Source organism: Chenopodium album, chromosome 1 (assembly GCF_948465745.1).
Source record: "Chenopodium album chromosome 1, dcCheAlbu1.1, whole genome shotgun sequence".
In the NCBI taxonomy this organism is placed as follows: domain Eukaryota; kingdom Viridiplantae; phylum Streptophyta; class Magnoliopsida; order Caryophyllales; family Amaranthaceae; genus Chenopodium; species Chenopodium album.
Genome location: NC_137834.1, coordinates 1,024,531 through 1,039,432, shown reverse-complemented (window position 1 = coordinate 1,039,432; position 14,902 = coordinate 1,024,531). Strand labels below are relative to the sequence as shown.

General features: G+C 36.1%; 1 protein-coding gene across 3 annotated transcripts; it reads right to left on the bottom strand.

Annotated features, from left to right (window-relative positions):
• Nucleotides 1-6,365: 6,365 nt before the first annotated feature.
• On the bottom strand, nucleotides 6,366-14,178 carry LOC145639350 (myb family transcription factor PHL8-like). 3 transcript variants are annotated; one of them, XM_081690587.1, is made up of 7 exons: nucleotides 11,534-14,178; nucleotides 11,316-11,392; nucleotides 7,928-8,032; nucleotides 7,720-7,796; nucleotides 7,460-7,623; nucleotides 7,310-7,379; nucleotides 6,366-7,226 (listed from the first exon to the last, which is right to left on the bottom strand). In XM_081690587.1, exons 3-7 carry the CDS (start codon nucleotides 8,028-8,030, stop codon nucleotides 6,636-6,638), a joined length of 1,005 nt encoding a protein of 334 aa, XP_081546713.1. In that variant the 5' UTR covers nucleotides 8,031-8,032; nucleotides 11,316-11,392; nucleotides 11,534-14,178; the 3' UTR covers nucleotides 6,366-6,635. The 3 variants fall into 3 exon arrangements, with proteins under 3 accessions (XP_081546713.1, XP_081546721.1, XP_081546706.1); XM_081690595.1 differs by lacking the exons at nucleotides 11,316-11,392; nucleotides 11,534-14,178 and adding an exon at nucleotides 10,933-11,079; XM_081690580.1 differs by lacking the exons at nucleotides 11,316-11,392; nucleotides 11,534-14,178 and having other exon boundaries at nucleotides 7,928-8,256.
• Nucleotides 14,179-14,902: the final 724 nt, after the last annotated feature.

Below are 14,902 nucleotides of genomic sequence, written 5' to 3'. Positions count from 1 at the left end.
GGGTTATAATTAGGTTGGGTCATTTCCAAGTCGGGTAATTTCCAAGTCGGGTAATTTCCAAGTCGGGTCATTCTCGGATTCAAGTCGGGTTATGTTCAAGTCAATAATTTGCAGGTTACAATCAGGTCGGGTCATTTCCAAGTCAGGTCATGTTCGAGTTCATCTAACTATAAATAGATAATTATCATTTTTATCAAGCTAATTATTTCCTTTGACTATAATATATATGGCAATATACTAGGGAACTATAGTCTATAATTTAGGATGATAATTATCTTCTTTGACCATACAACAAATATATACTATATTTAACTCTTAAATTTGAGGATGATGCTCCTTTCTTTTGCTGGCCTAGACCGACTTGGTCTCCTAAGACAAAATGCTTTGATCAACAATAATAAGATGGTATAAAAAATTGCATTTAAGGTAATTTGAAATCGGGTCAGGAATAATTTGGGTTGAATTTAGGTCGGGTCAATAACAAGTCATGTTAATTTCGAGTCGGGTTAGTAACAGATCGGGTAGAATTTTTGGGTTGGGTAAGTAATAGGTATGGTAAAATTCGAGTCGTGTCAATAACAAGTCGGGTTAAATTTGGGTCAGGTCAATAACAAGTCGGGTTGATTTCGGGTCGAGTTTGTAACAGGCTGGGTTAGGAACGGGTTGGGTTGAATTCAGGTCAGGTTCGTAACAAGTTGGGTTAAATTCGAGTTTTGACAGGTTAAAACGGGTTTGGGTCAATTTCGGTCCAAGTCGGGTTTGGTGCAAGTTACGTAAATTGGCCGTTGTAAACCGATAAATCGGTGCAAGTTGTAAACCAGTAAATTGGCCGTTTAAAAGCAAATTGAATGGTTCCACACACCCAATTAGACTCCATGGTGAACATTCGACAATTTTTATTTTCGGGCGAAAAAAAAGTCAAAAAATTCCAAAATTAAAGGCTAATATTCACGCTTTTTTGAGAAATTTTGGAGGTTTTGGGGCCCGGTGTCGAAAAGTCTTGAAATTCTATACATCTCGGGGTCATATAATGCTGTTTGGAACCATATATTATCATTATTTGTTGTCATAAATGTTCGTGGTAGGCTTGAATTAATAAAATCGGTTCAAGTTGTAAACCGGTAATTTGGTCGTTTAAAGGCAAATTGGATGGTTCCACCCACCCAATTGGACTTCCGGAGGATATTAGGGACCATGGTAAACATTTTGGCATTTTTTATTTTCGTGCAAAAAAAAAAAAAACATATTAAAATTGAAGGCTAATATCTACGCTTTTTGAGAAATATTGGAGGTTTTGGGGACCGGTGTAGAAAAGTATTAATATTTTAGGGGATACATCTCGGGGTCATATAATGCCGTCTGGAACCATATATGATCATTATATGTTGTTATAAATATTCGTAGTAGGCTTGAGTTAATGAAATCCATGCAAGTTGTAAACCGGTAATTAAATTGGCTGTTTAAAGGCAAATTGGACGGTTCCACCAACCCAATTGGACTTCCGGAGGGTATTAGGGGCCATGAAAAATATTTCGGCAATTTTTATTTCCGGGCGAAAAAAAAGTCAAAAAATTCAAAAATTGAAGACTAATATTCATGCTTTTTGAGAAATTTTAAAGATTTCGGGGTACGGTGTCGAAAAGTCTTGAAATTTTAGGGGATACATCTCGGGGTCATATAATTTTGTTTGGAACCATATATGATCATTATTTGTTGTCATAAATATTTGTGGTAGGCTTGAGTTAATGAAATTGGTGCAAGTTATAAACCGGTAAATTGGTCGTTTAAAGGCAAATTGGATGGTTCCACCCATCCATTGGGACTCCCGGACGGTATTAGGGACCATGGTAAACATTTCGGCAATTTTTATTTTCGGGCGAAAAAAAGGCAAAAATTTAAAAATTGAAGGGTAATATCCACGGTTTTTGAGAAATTTTGGAGAATTCAGGCCCCGGTGTCGAAAAGTCTTGAAATTCTACGGGATACATCTCGGGGTCATTTAATACCGTTTGGAACCATATATGATCATTATTTGTTGTCATAAATGTTCGTGGTAGGCTTGAGTTAATGAAATCGGTGCAAGTTATAAACCGGTAAATAGGCCGTTTAAAGGCAAATTGGATGGTTCCACCTAGGGATGTCAATGGGGCGGGGCGGGGCGGGGCGGATGTTGGCCTTCCCATCCCCATCCCCACCTAATATTTTCATCCCCATCCCCGCGGCGGGTCCAATTTTCATCCCCATCCCCGCCCCACCGGGGACAACTCCAAAATCATCCTCGCCCAGCCCCCCACTTGGATATCCATCCCCACCTAATCCCCACCAAAAACCCGCCTAATCCCCACCCAAGATCCACCTAATATCTGTATCTCAAATACACAATCTTACATAATTAATACGAATTATAAAATAAAACATTCTATACACATTTTTGTGTTATAATATAAGTGTCTTATAAAGTATTAATTAATATTGTATTTCATGTAATTATTTTATAAATAGAATAAAAGTATGTAATTTTTCTTTATAAGATATATAGATGTGGGTATGAGGTGGGGATGGGGCGGGTACGAAGTGGGGCGGGTGGGGCGGGGCGGGGATGGGGCGGGCACAACTTAAAATCCACCCCCGCCCCATCACCCATGGCGGGTATGGTTTTTATCCCCATCCCTGCCCCACCACCCGCCAAACCGAGACCCATCCCCGCCCCATTGGGGCGGGAATGGGGCGGGTCTCCTACTTGACCCGCCCCACTGACATCCCTAGTTCCACCCACTCAATTGGACTCCCGAAGGGTATTAGGTACTACGGTAAACATTTCGAACATTATTATTTTCGGGCCAAAAAGGCTAAAAATTCCAATATTAAAGGCCTTGAGATTTTGTAGGTTTTGGGGCCCGGTATCGAAAAGCCTTGAGATTCTAGGAAATACATCTCGGAGTCATATAATGTCGTTTGGAACCATATATGATCACTATTTGTTGTCATAAATGTTCGTGGTAGGCTTGAGTTAATGAAATCAGTGCAGGTTGAAAACCGGTAAATTGGCCGTTTAAAGGCAAATTGGATGGTTCCACCCACCCAATTGGACTACCGGAGGGTATTAGGGACCATGGTAAACATTTCGGCAATTTTTATTTTCTGGCGAAAAAAGCCAAAAAATTCAAAAATTGAAGGCTAATATCCACGCTTTTTGAGAAATTTGGGATGTTTCGAGGTCCGGTGTTGAAAAGTTTTAGATTTTAGGGGATACGTCTCGGGGTCATATAATGCCGCTTGGAGCTATATATGGTCATTATATGTTGTCATAAATGTTCGTGGTAAGCTTGAGTTAATGAAATCGGTGCAAGTTGTAAACCTGTAATCGGTCGTTTAAAGGCAAATTGGATGGTTCCACCCACCCAATTGGACTCCCAGAGGGTATTAGGTACCATGGTAAACATTTCGAAAATTTTTATTTTCGGGTGAAAAAAAGTAAAAAAAAACCCAAAACTGAAGGCTTATATCCACGTTTTTTGAGAAATTTTGGAGGTTTCGGTAGCTGTCAATTTGGATAAACGGGTCGGGGTTGTGTCGGTAAGAGGGGGTCGGGTCAACTCGGATCGGGTTAATTCAGTTTAATTCCATAACCTATGCAGGTCGGGTTTGTATTGGGTCATGCTGGAGTCGTGTCACGTCGGGTCATACTTCTTGTCGGGTTTAGGTCGGGTTAATAACATGTCGGGTTACATTTGGGTCGGGTGAACAATAGGTCGGGTTTTCACGGGTTAAAACGGGTTAGGGTAATTCTCGGCTTCGAGTCGAGTTCGGTTCAAGTCAATAATTTACGGGTTAGAATCAGGTCGGGTCATTCTCGGGTTTGAGTTGGGTTCGGTTCAAGTCAATAATTTGTGGATTATAATCAAGTCGGGTCATTTTCAAGTCGGGTCATTCTCGGGTTCAAGTCGGGTTCGGTTCAAGTCAATAATTTGCGGGTTATAATCAGGTTGAGTCATTTCCAAGTCGGGTCATTCTCGGATTCAAGTCGGATTATGTTCAAGTCAATAATTTGCAGGTTACAATGAGGTCGGGTCATTTCCAAGTCAGGTCATGTTCGGGTTCATCTAACTATAAATAGATAATTATCATTTTTATCAAGCTAATTATTTCCTTTGACTATAATATATATGGCAATATACTAGGGAACTATAGTTTATATAATTTAGGAAGATAATTATCTCCTTTGACCATACAACAAATATATACTATATTTAACTCTTAAATTTGAGGATGATGCTCCTTTCTTTTGCTGGCCTAGACCGACTTGGTCTCCCAAGACAAAATGCTTTGATCAACAATAATAAGGTGGTCTAAATTGCATTTAAGGTGATTTGAAATCGGGTCAGGAACAATTTGGGTTGAATTTAGGTCGGGTCAATAACAAGTCGTGTTAATTTCGAGTCGGGTAAGTACCAGATTGGGTAGAATTTTTGGGTTGGTAAGTAATAGGTATGGTAAAATTCGGGTCTGGTCAATAACAAGTCGGGTTGAATTCGGGTCAGGTCAATAACAAGTCGGGTTGATTTTGGGTCGAGTTTGTAACAGGCTGGGTTAAATTCGGGTCGGGTTAGAAACGAGTCGGATTGAATCCAGGTCAGGTTCGTAACAAGTCGGGTTAAATTCGGGTTTTGACGGATTAAAACGGGTTTGGGTCAATTTCGGTTCAAGTCAGGTTCGGTTCAGGTCAATAATTTACGGGTTACATTCAGGTCGGGTCATCTCTAGGTCAGTTCATGTTCGGGTTCGGGTCTCATATACTCGGGTCAACTCGGGTCTAGGGTTTTCTTGTCGGGTTTGGGTCACCATTTTTTCGGTTTCAGATGGGTCGGATAATAATCGGGTTTGAGTCGGTATTTCGGGTCGGATCAACTTTTGACAACTCTAATTACAAGTCAATAATATGGTCGGATTTGAGTTGGTTCGGGTTCGGTCGGGTTTCAGTTCAGACTTTAGGTAAATTTTAATTAAGATCGTGTCATTTGGATTGAATGAGGTTGAGACTTTGAGTTAAGTTTGTATCAAGTCATTTTAGGTCGGGTCCAAATCTCCTAACTATCCTTAGCTTCAACAATTTAGCCTACAATTTCTTAATTGATCTTGTGAAGGTAGGGAGGGATCTACCATTTTGTAGTATGTCAGCATTTATTTGTTGGCTTTCACCAAATTGTTACTCCCTCCGTTTCATAATGTTAGTCCCATATGGAATCAATCACATAAAATAAGAAAACAAATATATTTGGAATCTAACAATAAAGTAAAACACAATTCATAATTAGTTTACCTTATTTAACTTTTTTTGATTTTTAATTAGGAAATTACAAGTCATAATTGCATAATTTAAGGTAAAAATTTCCTTACTTAGAGTCATGTCATCAATCCACAATCAATTAATTCCAAAAAAATCAAATTATAAATGAAATATATTCAATGTGGGTATATCTTTTTGAAACGCCTAAAATAGTATATGGGATTAACATTATGAAACGGAGGGAGTATTATATTCAACGGAAAATGGAGGAGGAAGGAAAGAAATACCCTAAATATGCTATTTATAACTTTGTGTAAAACATGTGCATTGAAAATTGTACTTAAAACATAAATCATAGCACAAACAAAAAAGAACGAAGGAAACTCATCCAACCATTTTTCAGTAGAGAGAATAAATCGTGCAATTTGATGAGCCAACTCAAATATTTCCATCTACTCCCTCCGTTTTTTTAGTGAAATATTTTGAATTTTTACACTATTCACCTAACTCACTTTGATTAATGTGGTATTAAAAATGACAATGGATCGGATATTCGGAGCCTAAGGATACAAGTTCAATCCAAAAATTAATTGGACCCAAAATCCAAATCCAAATCCAAGTCCAAATCCAAATCCGAATCTAAGTCCATTAAGTGAAATCCAATTCCACGTCCATCGGAGTTTTTGGAGCTCCAAATCCAAGTCCAACTCCAATAGAACATTCGAATATAAATCCAAATCCGCCTATATATATTATTTGGTTGTTTAATTGTAAATCGTAAATGCAAAGTCTCTACTTTGTTATATTTTCTTATAATTTTTTAACACCCCAATTGCCGGACTTACACTTATTCTACAACTTTAAAATGTAGCATATTGTTTCCACAAACACCACTATGATCTCTGATATGGAGTAGCTAGTAATTCATATTGGGAAAGTTTTTTGACGCCATCCTCCACAAATTTGCCTTTGAAAACTTGATTGTTCTCTTCACTTGAAATAAGGTGATCTGGTTTGATTTTAACAAAAACTGATCTAGTATGAAGTTTTCTAGTTTGGTCCGATGTATTAATTTGACTAAATGTAGATAAGAAAAGTGAGCTACTTTATGTACACATACTCCTATTACATTACAGATAAATTGTTTTCAGTATATACCCTAAAAAGTTGGCAGAAAGTCCAAAAATATACAAACAATATCAGATAAGTTATTATAAACAAACATTATCTCCTATAACCCACTATTTTTGGCGCATAAAAATGACTATATTATACTTAAATTAAGGGCCAATAATCTAGCTTAATGGTCCACTAAAAAGCACCTAATAAAGATGCACATTGAATATTTCTATTCCTTTGAATTCAAGTCTATTGCTTGCCTTGGACCTAAATCTAAGTCATTCTCACATTGGCTATTCAGATCAATTGTCTCCAAAAGTCCAAACTTTTTTAGCCCATGTCCCATTTCCTCTCCATAACCTTGTTTACATGATTTCTTACTGTCTGTTTGCTCTACACAGTTGCTATCAAATACTATGCTTCTGCTCCTCTTCCTCGGCCCCGACCCTTTCGTTCTCGATTGATCGAGTAATGGGAGAACAAATAGGCATTGTTCTTGGCTACCCTTATCTGTAATCTCTTCGTTTTCGAGTCCTGTTTCTTTCTGCTCCGAGCTCTCGGATGAAGTCAAGGAGCTTTCAGCAGAACATACTGCATGTCTCATTATATGCTTTTGTTCTAGTGATAAATCTGTCACCTCTGTTAGACCAGAGAATGATGAAGTGCTAACCATGGAGACTAGTTGTGAAAGTTCGGCTTTTGCATGTTCGACTCCTGCTGCTGTGCAGTTATAGCTTGACAGTGTTTCCTGCGCTTTCTTCAGCACCTTCTGTAAATATTTTCCTTGAGCTTCGATTCGCAACTGCAAGTGTCTTTGTACCTATAATAACATGATATTTATCACATCATAAATAATGAGGATAAATTGAATTACTGTCATAGGATAAATGTGTATCTTCTTACCTCAATCTGTTCATGAAGTTTCTTTTGTACCTCCATCTGCACTTTTATAGCCTCGGATATCTGAACATTTCTGCAATGAAGGAGAACAAGAATCAGTAAAGATGTAAATCTTATCTGTATACAGAAAAGGCGAACATTGATGACTCTTACTCATTGATCTGTTCCTGAGATGGATCATTTATTTCTTTTTCCTCGCCGAATAGATTGAGCGTGTCCATGGCCTGGCTTTCTTCATAATCTGCATCATCTGGTTTAGATTCACTGCAGGTTTCTGATTGCTGAATATGCTGATGATTCTTTCCAAGCCTGAATTTCTGCAATGATCGAAAAATGATGTGTACTTCAAAACTCTGCTCTTTCTAGAAGCTAAAGATTGTTAGCTAAGGTGATAGAAGCAGTAGATGAATTGCCTGTAAATGACTCTTCAGGTGATACAAAGTAAGTCCTGGTATGCCCATCACTCTCATCAGACCCTTCGGCGTTGCCTCTGCTTGATTAATAAATAAATGAAAAAGAAAGTATTGAATGAGAACATATAGAAATATCGTAAGATGAGCTAATGTTATAGAAAACAAAACAATTACAAGAGAAAAAGAATGAAGGGATTCGCTACGCAACTGTTAGCACCACCAAGCTGATCAACTGCTTCGACAAATCGTTGGTGAAGATCCGGGGTCCATCTGAGCCTAGGCTTAGCATCAGTAGATAAGACCAAGTTCATGTCTTGAGTTTGCAAATTTTGAAGATGACCCATGTTTCAGTATTTTTATGGAGGAATGACAGGTAGGAAAATAGCCAAGGGAGCATATAAATAGTAAGACTAATACAAGTAGTTTAATACAGAATAAGGTAACTCTGACCCTTGAAGCTCTGATGCTTCAAAATAAGCAGAAGAAGTGGGTTCTTTTTATATAAAAAATGAGAAGTTGGTTGAACTTGTCCTATGTTCTCACTCCATATCTGGAAACATTTTAAGTGGGGTTCTATAAGGAATATATGCCCATGAGCTGGGGATGCTTTCCTCTCACCTCCCAAAAATATTCATGTCACCTTTTTTATTTTTTAGTTTTTGTAAAAAAAATAATTACCAGTGTTTTTATTTATTTATTTTAATTTACAGGTTTTTAACTTGAGTTACCTCTCCCATGTCCTTTGACTTGAAGGGAAGTGGGAGAGAATCTCACTGAGACAGGAAAAACAGAGAAAGCAACACACTTCAACATGGAGTCTCAAAAGGATAGAAATACAAAGAAAAGAAAAGGAATAAAAGTGTAGCCTTTGTTTGTATCTTCCTTCACCCTCTCCTTCCTCTCTTATTCCCAGGGGAATTAGATAGCCCCACCATAATAAAGAAATAGAGTGTAGATGCGGAAAAAAAGATACTCTCCACGTCTCAATTTACCTACATCGTTTTCGCTTTTGGAATGTCCTAATTTACCTATCTTATCCCCTTAAATTTCACAGTCATCCACCTACGTTTCTTTATATCTTATGTCAAAACCCATGTCATTAGAATATGGAGCGAGTAAAATAGGATGGATCAGGTAAAATAAACTATCATTGATTGGAATTGTTTGTTTGAATGGGATATTTATGATTGAAAGGATATTAGACCTATAATGTATTCTCTCTTATTACTTTTCTTTTCCAAATTTTCTTTCATGTGGTTGAAATTGTCAGATTCTTATTGTTCCTTGTAAGCTAAAAGGAACCAAAGAATCAATTGATAGATTTTGGGGCACACTCAACCCATCTGTATCATCTACTACAACCCAAATGACAGTCAAATCAGCCAGTTCAATGTAACTGAATATGAATATGAATAAGAATATGAATTCCTAAGACCATACCCCTCCTATCCTCTTATCTCAACTAGGAATAGAACAAAGATGAAACCGCATATCAGCAGAATTATCCATGCACAGAGAATCAGATTTTCGGAGCCGTGAGCCCGTGAGCATTATATACTGATAATGTTACAGAACTCCAGAAAATATCCCCTTTATTTTTGTTCTGAGAATATTTACAAGCAGTTTTAGAACAACTTATCACTGGCTCCGCTCCGTCGATATGCTCTAGGCTTTACTGTAATGAATAATAGGGGTAAAAGGTACTTGCAGCTAAGATCAGGTTCTATCCTTCAGCTCCAAGTCTAGTTTTGTCTAAATAATGATTAGCTTGACCAGAAAAGTTAATTCTGTTGTACTTTCCCTGTTTAATATTCCTTAACTACATCTGCAATTGCATATAGTTCTTTCAAAGTAACAGGAAAAGATTTAAATTACCATAATCTTCTCCTGTACAACTTTCAATGATGCATGTGAAATTTCAGGGTGAATTGAAGTTAGGAGCAGACCAAATAAATTTGATTAGAGAGTTACAAATTAGATATGATGTTTTACCCCATACATTCAACCCACTTGAAGAACAGGACAAGGATTCAACTTTGGTTTAAACTTAGGTAAATTCCTAGGTCCGCCACTAGTGGAAAATACGACTATAAGTCTATAACAGCTCAATTAGTGCGGGATAATAATCATAATATACATGTACACTAAGTATGCATGAAAATTTCTCTCCATAACTTATTTTTACCAAGAAAATTGCTGAGCCAATAGAAGTATATGAAATGAAAATTCTATGCACACTTAATGTACATGTCTAGTCGTGCTAATAATAGATCAAGGCTCAGACCTAGAAGGAGATGGTACAATTAGAAAGCATGTTACCAACTCTGATTTTAGCAACAGGCAAACAAGTTAGGAAAAAAATATCCTCTCTATTATTTTCTCATTAGCAGAAGACTTGAAAGCTAATCTTCATTAGAGGAGGTAACGACCTAACGTACACTAGAATATTATTAATGGAAATGCTTAAAAGTGGTCATATCTAGTTTTTATCTTCAAACAATATAAAGCAACCCACTTAACACGATTGATAACACTTCAATGATGAATAAAGAAAGTATACATTTCGCATACTAGATTAGGCCTGTAATCCATATCCTAAAACAAGCTAAAACTTAAGATAGCAAAGTGTTAATCACGAACGAAAAGGGGAAAAAGTAAAGAAGCATAATATGGCGAACAACATATCCAAAAAGTCAAATTGATCAAGATTGATCTTCCTTTAGATTTCTTGGGTAACGGTCTAAGTGTTTGATAACTAAGGGGAATCAGAATTTAATCATTGATTTTATAAAGTGCTGCTATCTTAGTGCCATACAATTACATGTTCTGATGCATTGTAAAATAATTTCCAGGATGTGAAAAAGAGAAAAAGATTAGATACCAGGTAACATTAGATGAAAAAAGAACTTCAACTATTAAAGGGGAGATAAAAAGAAAAAAATTAAGAGCACATATTAAGGGACAATGCTTTTGTATGCTGAAAGCATACAGGGGACTTTAAACCTGGGGATCTTAACTGGTTGGTCCACAATACTTTGACATATACATGTAGGGATTATTGCATATAATCAAAATGATCAGTGACGATAAAAACACATTAATCATATACTCGTCATAATGAAAGAAAGGAATCAATTTTTATGTAACAGAGTCTATGATGAAATGTGGCCCAAAGATTTGAAAAACAAGCAAAAAAAAGAAATGTTGATGAACCTTTCTCTTTAGCTAGCTGATGTACTTAGCTCTTTAATCGCTTTAATATATTCCATAATAAGTAAAGTAGATTCTGGGGATGATGCTGAAAGAATCCTGTGTAATTTTTTTGGTTTGAAGGTGAAGTTGTTGTGAATTAAAACATAAAAAGTTCTCTTAAGAGGGGCAAAGGTGGTTCCTTCCTCATCAATTATTATTCGGTAGGGACCTCGTGAAGAAGATGTTTTTATAAAGCCAAAAGCATGAACATCAAAATGAAAAGAATATGGTCTCTGGAATCAAAAAAAGGAGACACTAAAAAGAACCCCAAGTCACCACCACTCCTACAAAGTAAAATTCATTCAGTTGCTGCAAACTAATACAAATGAAAATGTCATACTTACTGAAAATGACGCGAGCAGTATGTCACACGTTTAAATTCACCTTTCCGTAGTTACTTCTGATTTACGATCACTTTGGACTTGAAAAGAAGAAAAGAATAAGTAGTTAGCATCTATTTTTTTGTTTTTACTTTTACATGACAATTTACTATTTACATCAAGGTATAAACAAACTGGTTTAACTTAGATAAATAAATAGTTGAAAAGTAAATAAGCATTACCCCAAATTGAACAGATGTTCGACATTCCACGTGCAAGTTCGATGTCTACAGGTCAAGAACTGTATTCGGCGATGGTCCATCAACTTATCATTTCTTGAAATTCCCTCTTTGGAAGGGAACCTGGGGCTGCAAAGTGACAGAATCCCCTCTCCCCCCCTCTCCCAAAAACAAGAAAACAATTGATATTTGATAAGCATAAAATGATTGGCAATGAATTGGCAGATAAGGATAGTCAGATATACGTGTGACATTCAGACATAATAATAAATACAGCTTAGAATTATTCTCTCGATCCATAACACATAGTTGCTGGTGTAATTTGGACTAGTAATGTAACGACTAAACTTAGTAAGAGAGATTTATAATTATCAGGAACAATTATATCAGCATCCAGTTACATATGGAGTACATATTATATTCTGCATACAGGTTGTCAGAGGCAAACATTGAGCAAGGACAATAAGTTAGATTCTTTCATCTGATTTAATACTGAAATTTATAAGTCACAGATTATAGCATCAATATACCCTCAATAGTAATTTGTGTACTAGTTCTATTTTCGAGGTTTGTTATAGATTGATGCAGAATATACAACGCTTCAAAAAAGTATAACCAGGCCAACTAACAGTGGATATAAATCATCATAATTTCAACAAGTGAGAAAGAATAATTTAATTTCCCTCGTTTGTCATGATATAATACCTAGAACCATTACAAACAGAATGTCTTTGTCAAAGACCCCACAATTTAATCACATAGACAAACCAGAATCACTGTTAAAATATTCCATTGTATAATTTGATCAAGACTTATTCATAGATGACAGGATAATAAGCATTATTTTCTGATACCACATTATTTCAAAGTGAAACTAATAATACTGCAAAACTTTACTTGCAACAAGCACAGGACACTTCCACAAACGCCAAACGGGAGCCTAAAGCTAGCAGAGCCATGAAATCTTCAATCTTGTGTTCAATTTTTCCAAGCCCTTTCTACAGTATAGTAATGTCATTTTATGTCACTGAGTCTGCTGATATTAGGTAACCTAGTATAATCCAGAACTAAACTGATTTTTAGATGATCTGAAAATACTAGTATAGATTTGGAAGGTGTTCTGTTGTCTTATACGAATTATATCACAATAAGTTGACTCCTACTTCAAAAATGTAAGTCAGTTAATCACATATCAAATCAGAGTAAACAAATATACATCATTGAGTTACTCTGCAATCTTATATAGTTTGAGCTCATCATTTTAATTCACATACCCGTGATCCTTGATACTTCGACCAATTATATGGACAATTGACACTCCATATTGGACTAAAGAAAGAACATTTTCATTTAAAGTTCAACACATAAACATGTACATAGTTCTAAAGTCTGAGTAACATAGTTGTAATCACAGGAATAAGAGTGCATACACCATAAACCTCCTCTTTTACTTGGCCATTCCACACACAGAATGTCGTTAAGACACTATAACATGTTTATGTCCAATGGTATAACATGTTTATGTCCAATGTCGTGGCTACAATTACACTGATTTAAAACTAAAAACTTAAGACTATCAATTCACAATGCTAGGAAGGGAAAGAGGTATAATGACTTAAAAATTTAGCACAGGAAACCAAACTTATGTTTTTAGCTACAATGTAAAACACTTCGGAAGCATATCAGCCCACTGATAATTTCAGCCATACCAAGTGGAAACAAGAAACAAAAAAATGTGCTTTGAGTCTCCATGCAACCATGCGTATGCAGTAGCACAGAAATTCATAGCACTGAAAAGTTGTTCTCAATTCTCATGAAAAACTTACCATGGACAACAATAATTTACAAGGAAAGGCTAAAGCATAAATCCTGACAGCATGTTATACTGGAAGCCATAAACATTAAAGAAGGAAAGGTAAGTATACACTTAAAACTCTCCAGCTATGCGAGTTTTGTTAGTGGTTAAAAGATTCCTGAATAATGCTACTTTTTTCCAGTCTTATCAACAAAGAAACCTGGCAAAGGTATGATTTGTAATTCCACCTACTCCTTAACAGTCCTCCAAAATACGACAAGAACCAGTCATTCCATTGCACAAATCACTACTAAGATCAGAATGGGAAACGCATCAATGGTATTACTCGAACTCTCCATTTCACTTTAAGTACTAGTGCACATCCTTAAACACTCCAACATAGGTATAATTTACTTCAATACTTTCATCTAGGACCAAAAGCATGAAACTTTTACCTTACAATGCCAACTTATGTGATTGTGTCTGCTATGAGGTTTCCCAAGATAAGTCCAGGTAACATAGGAATGCATATATGAAGTTTGGTTTTTGTTTCAATTTCTATTAATCTAGAGTGCACATATATTGATATATAGCCAATTTAACTAAATATGTCCAATGCCAGCTTGGCGGACTGCTTAGTGAAATCATGCCATTACATAAAATTAAGAGTTCAAACAATTTTCATGTAGCACAAATGTCACAAACTCATTTTATGTAAAGGCAACTTCAGATGCTTAACCTGCAATCAGACAATTCACGCAAACATAAGAAAGCAATGGTCATATTTTTTTCTTCTATGCATTAGAGGCTAACCTAATGGATGAAAAATCTAATATTAACAAAACAAAGATGACAAACCTCTCAAACTGAGACATAATTGTGGCAAAATCCGTTCTCCTATGCCCCAATCCACCTTTATAGCAATATTCAACATTTCAACACAATAGCTTCTATAATCCCGCTGTACTAGCTATAAATATCCTTATAACTTTTAAGCGTGCAATTTCAGAGAGAGATGATTATATGCAGACAGAAGATGAACTACATGACACATCAGTCTAACATTACCGAAATTAGCAACAATATTCAATTCATCATAGTTCTGTCTTCACAGTACTAAGAAGCAACTGAAATACTAGGGAAAGAGTAAATCTTGCCAAATTTTTGATATTGTCATTAGGATATTGTTTATCTTCAAGCATGCAGTAACCACGCCCACCACTTCTCCTGCGATGACACATTGGGTATTTTTTCTTGCTTCAACCTCACATCAAAAATCACATATAGCATCTACAGATCTGTACGTGATAGGATATCAGAGGAAACAGAGAATTAGAAATGTGCTGGAATCAATTATAGACAAGTTAAAAGAGTCATCCCAGTCAAGCACATAATAATTTGGGTTACAAACTATGCTTCCTAAATTCATATCAGTGTTAACAAGAAATATGTAGACGATTTGGCACGTTCTTATTTTATGTTCAAACAGATCATAATCAAATATGATGATTATCAAAGTTGTCATGTATGGGTTAAGTAATATGTTTGTAGTGGGAAAAAGTGGCAAACTCTGATTA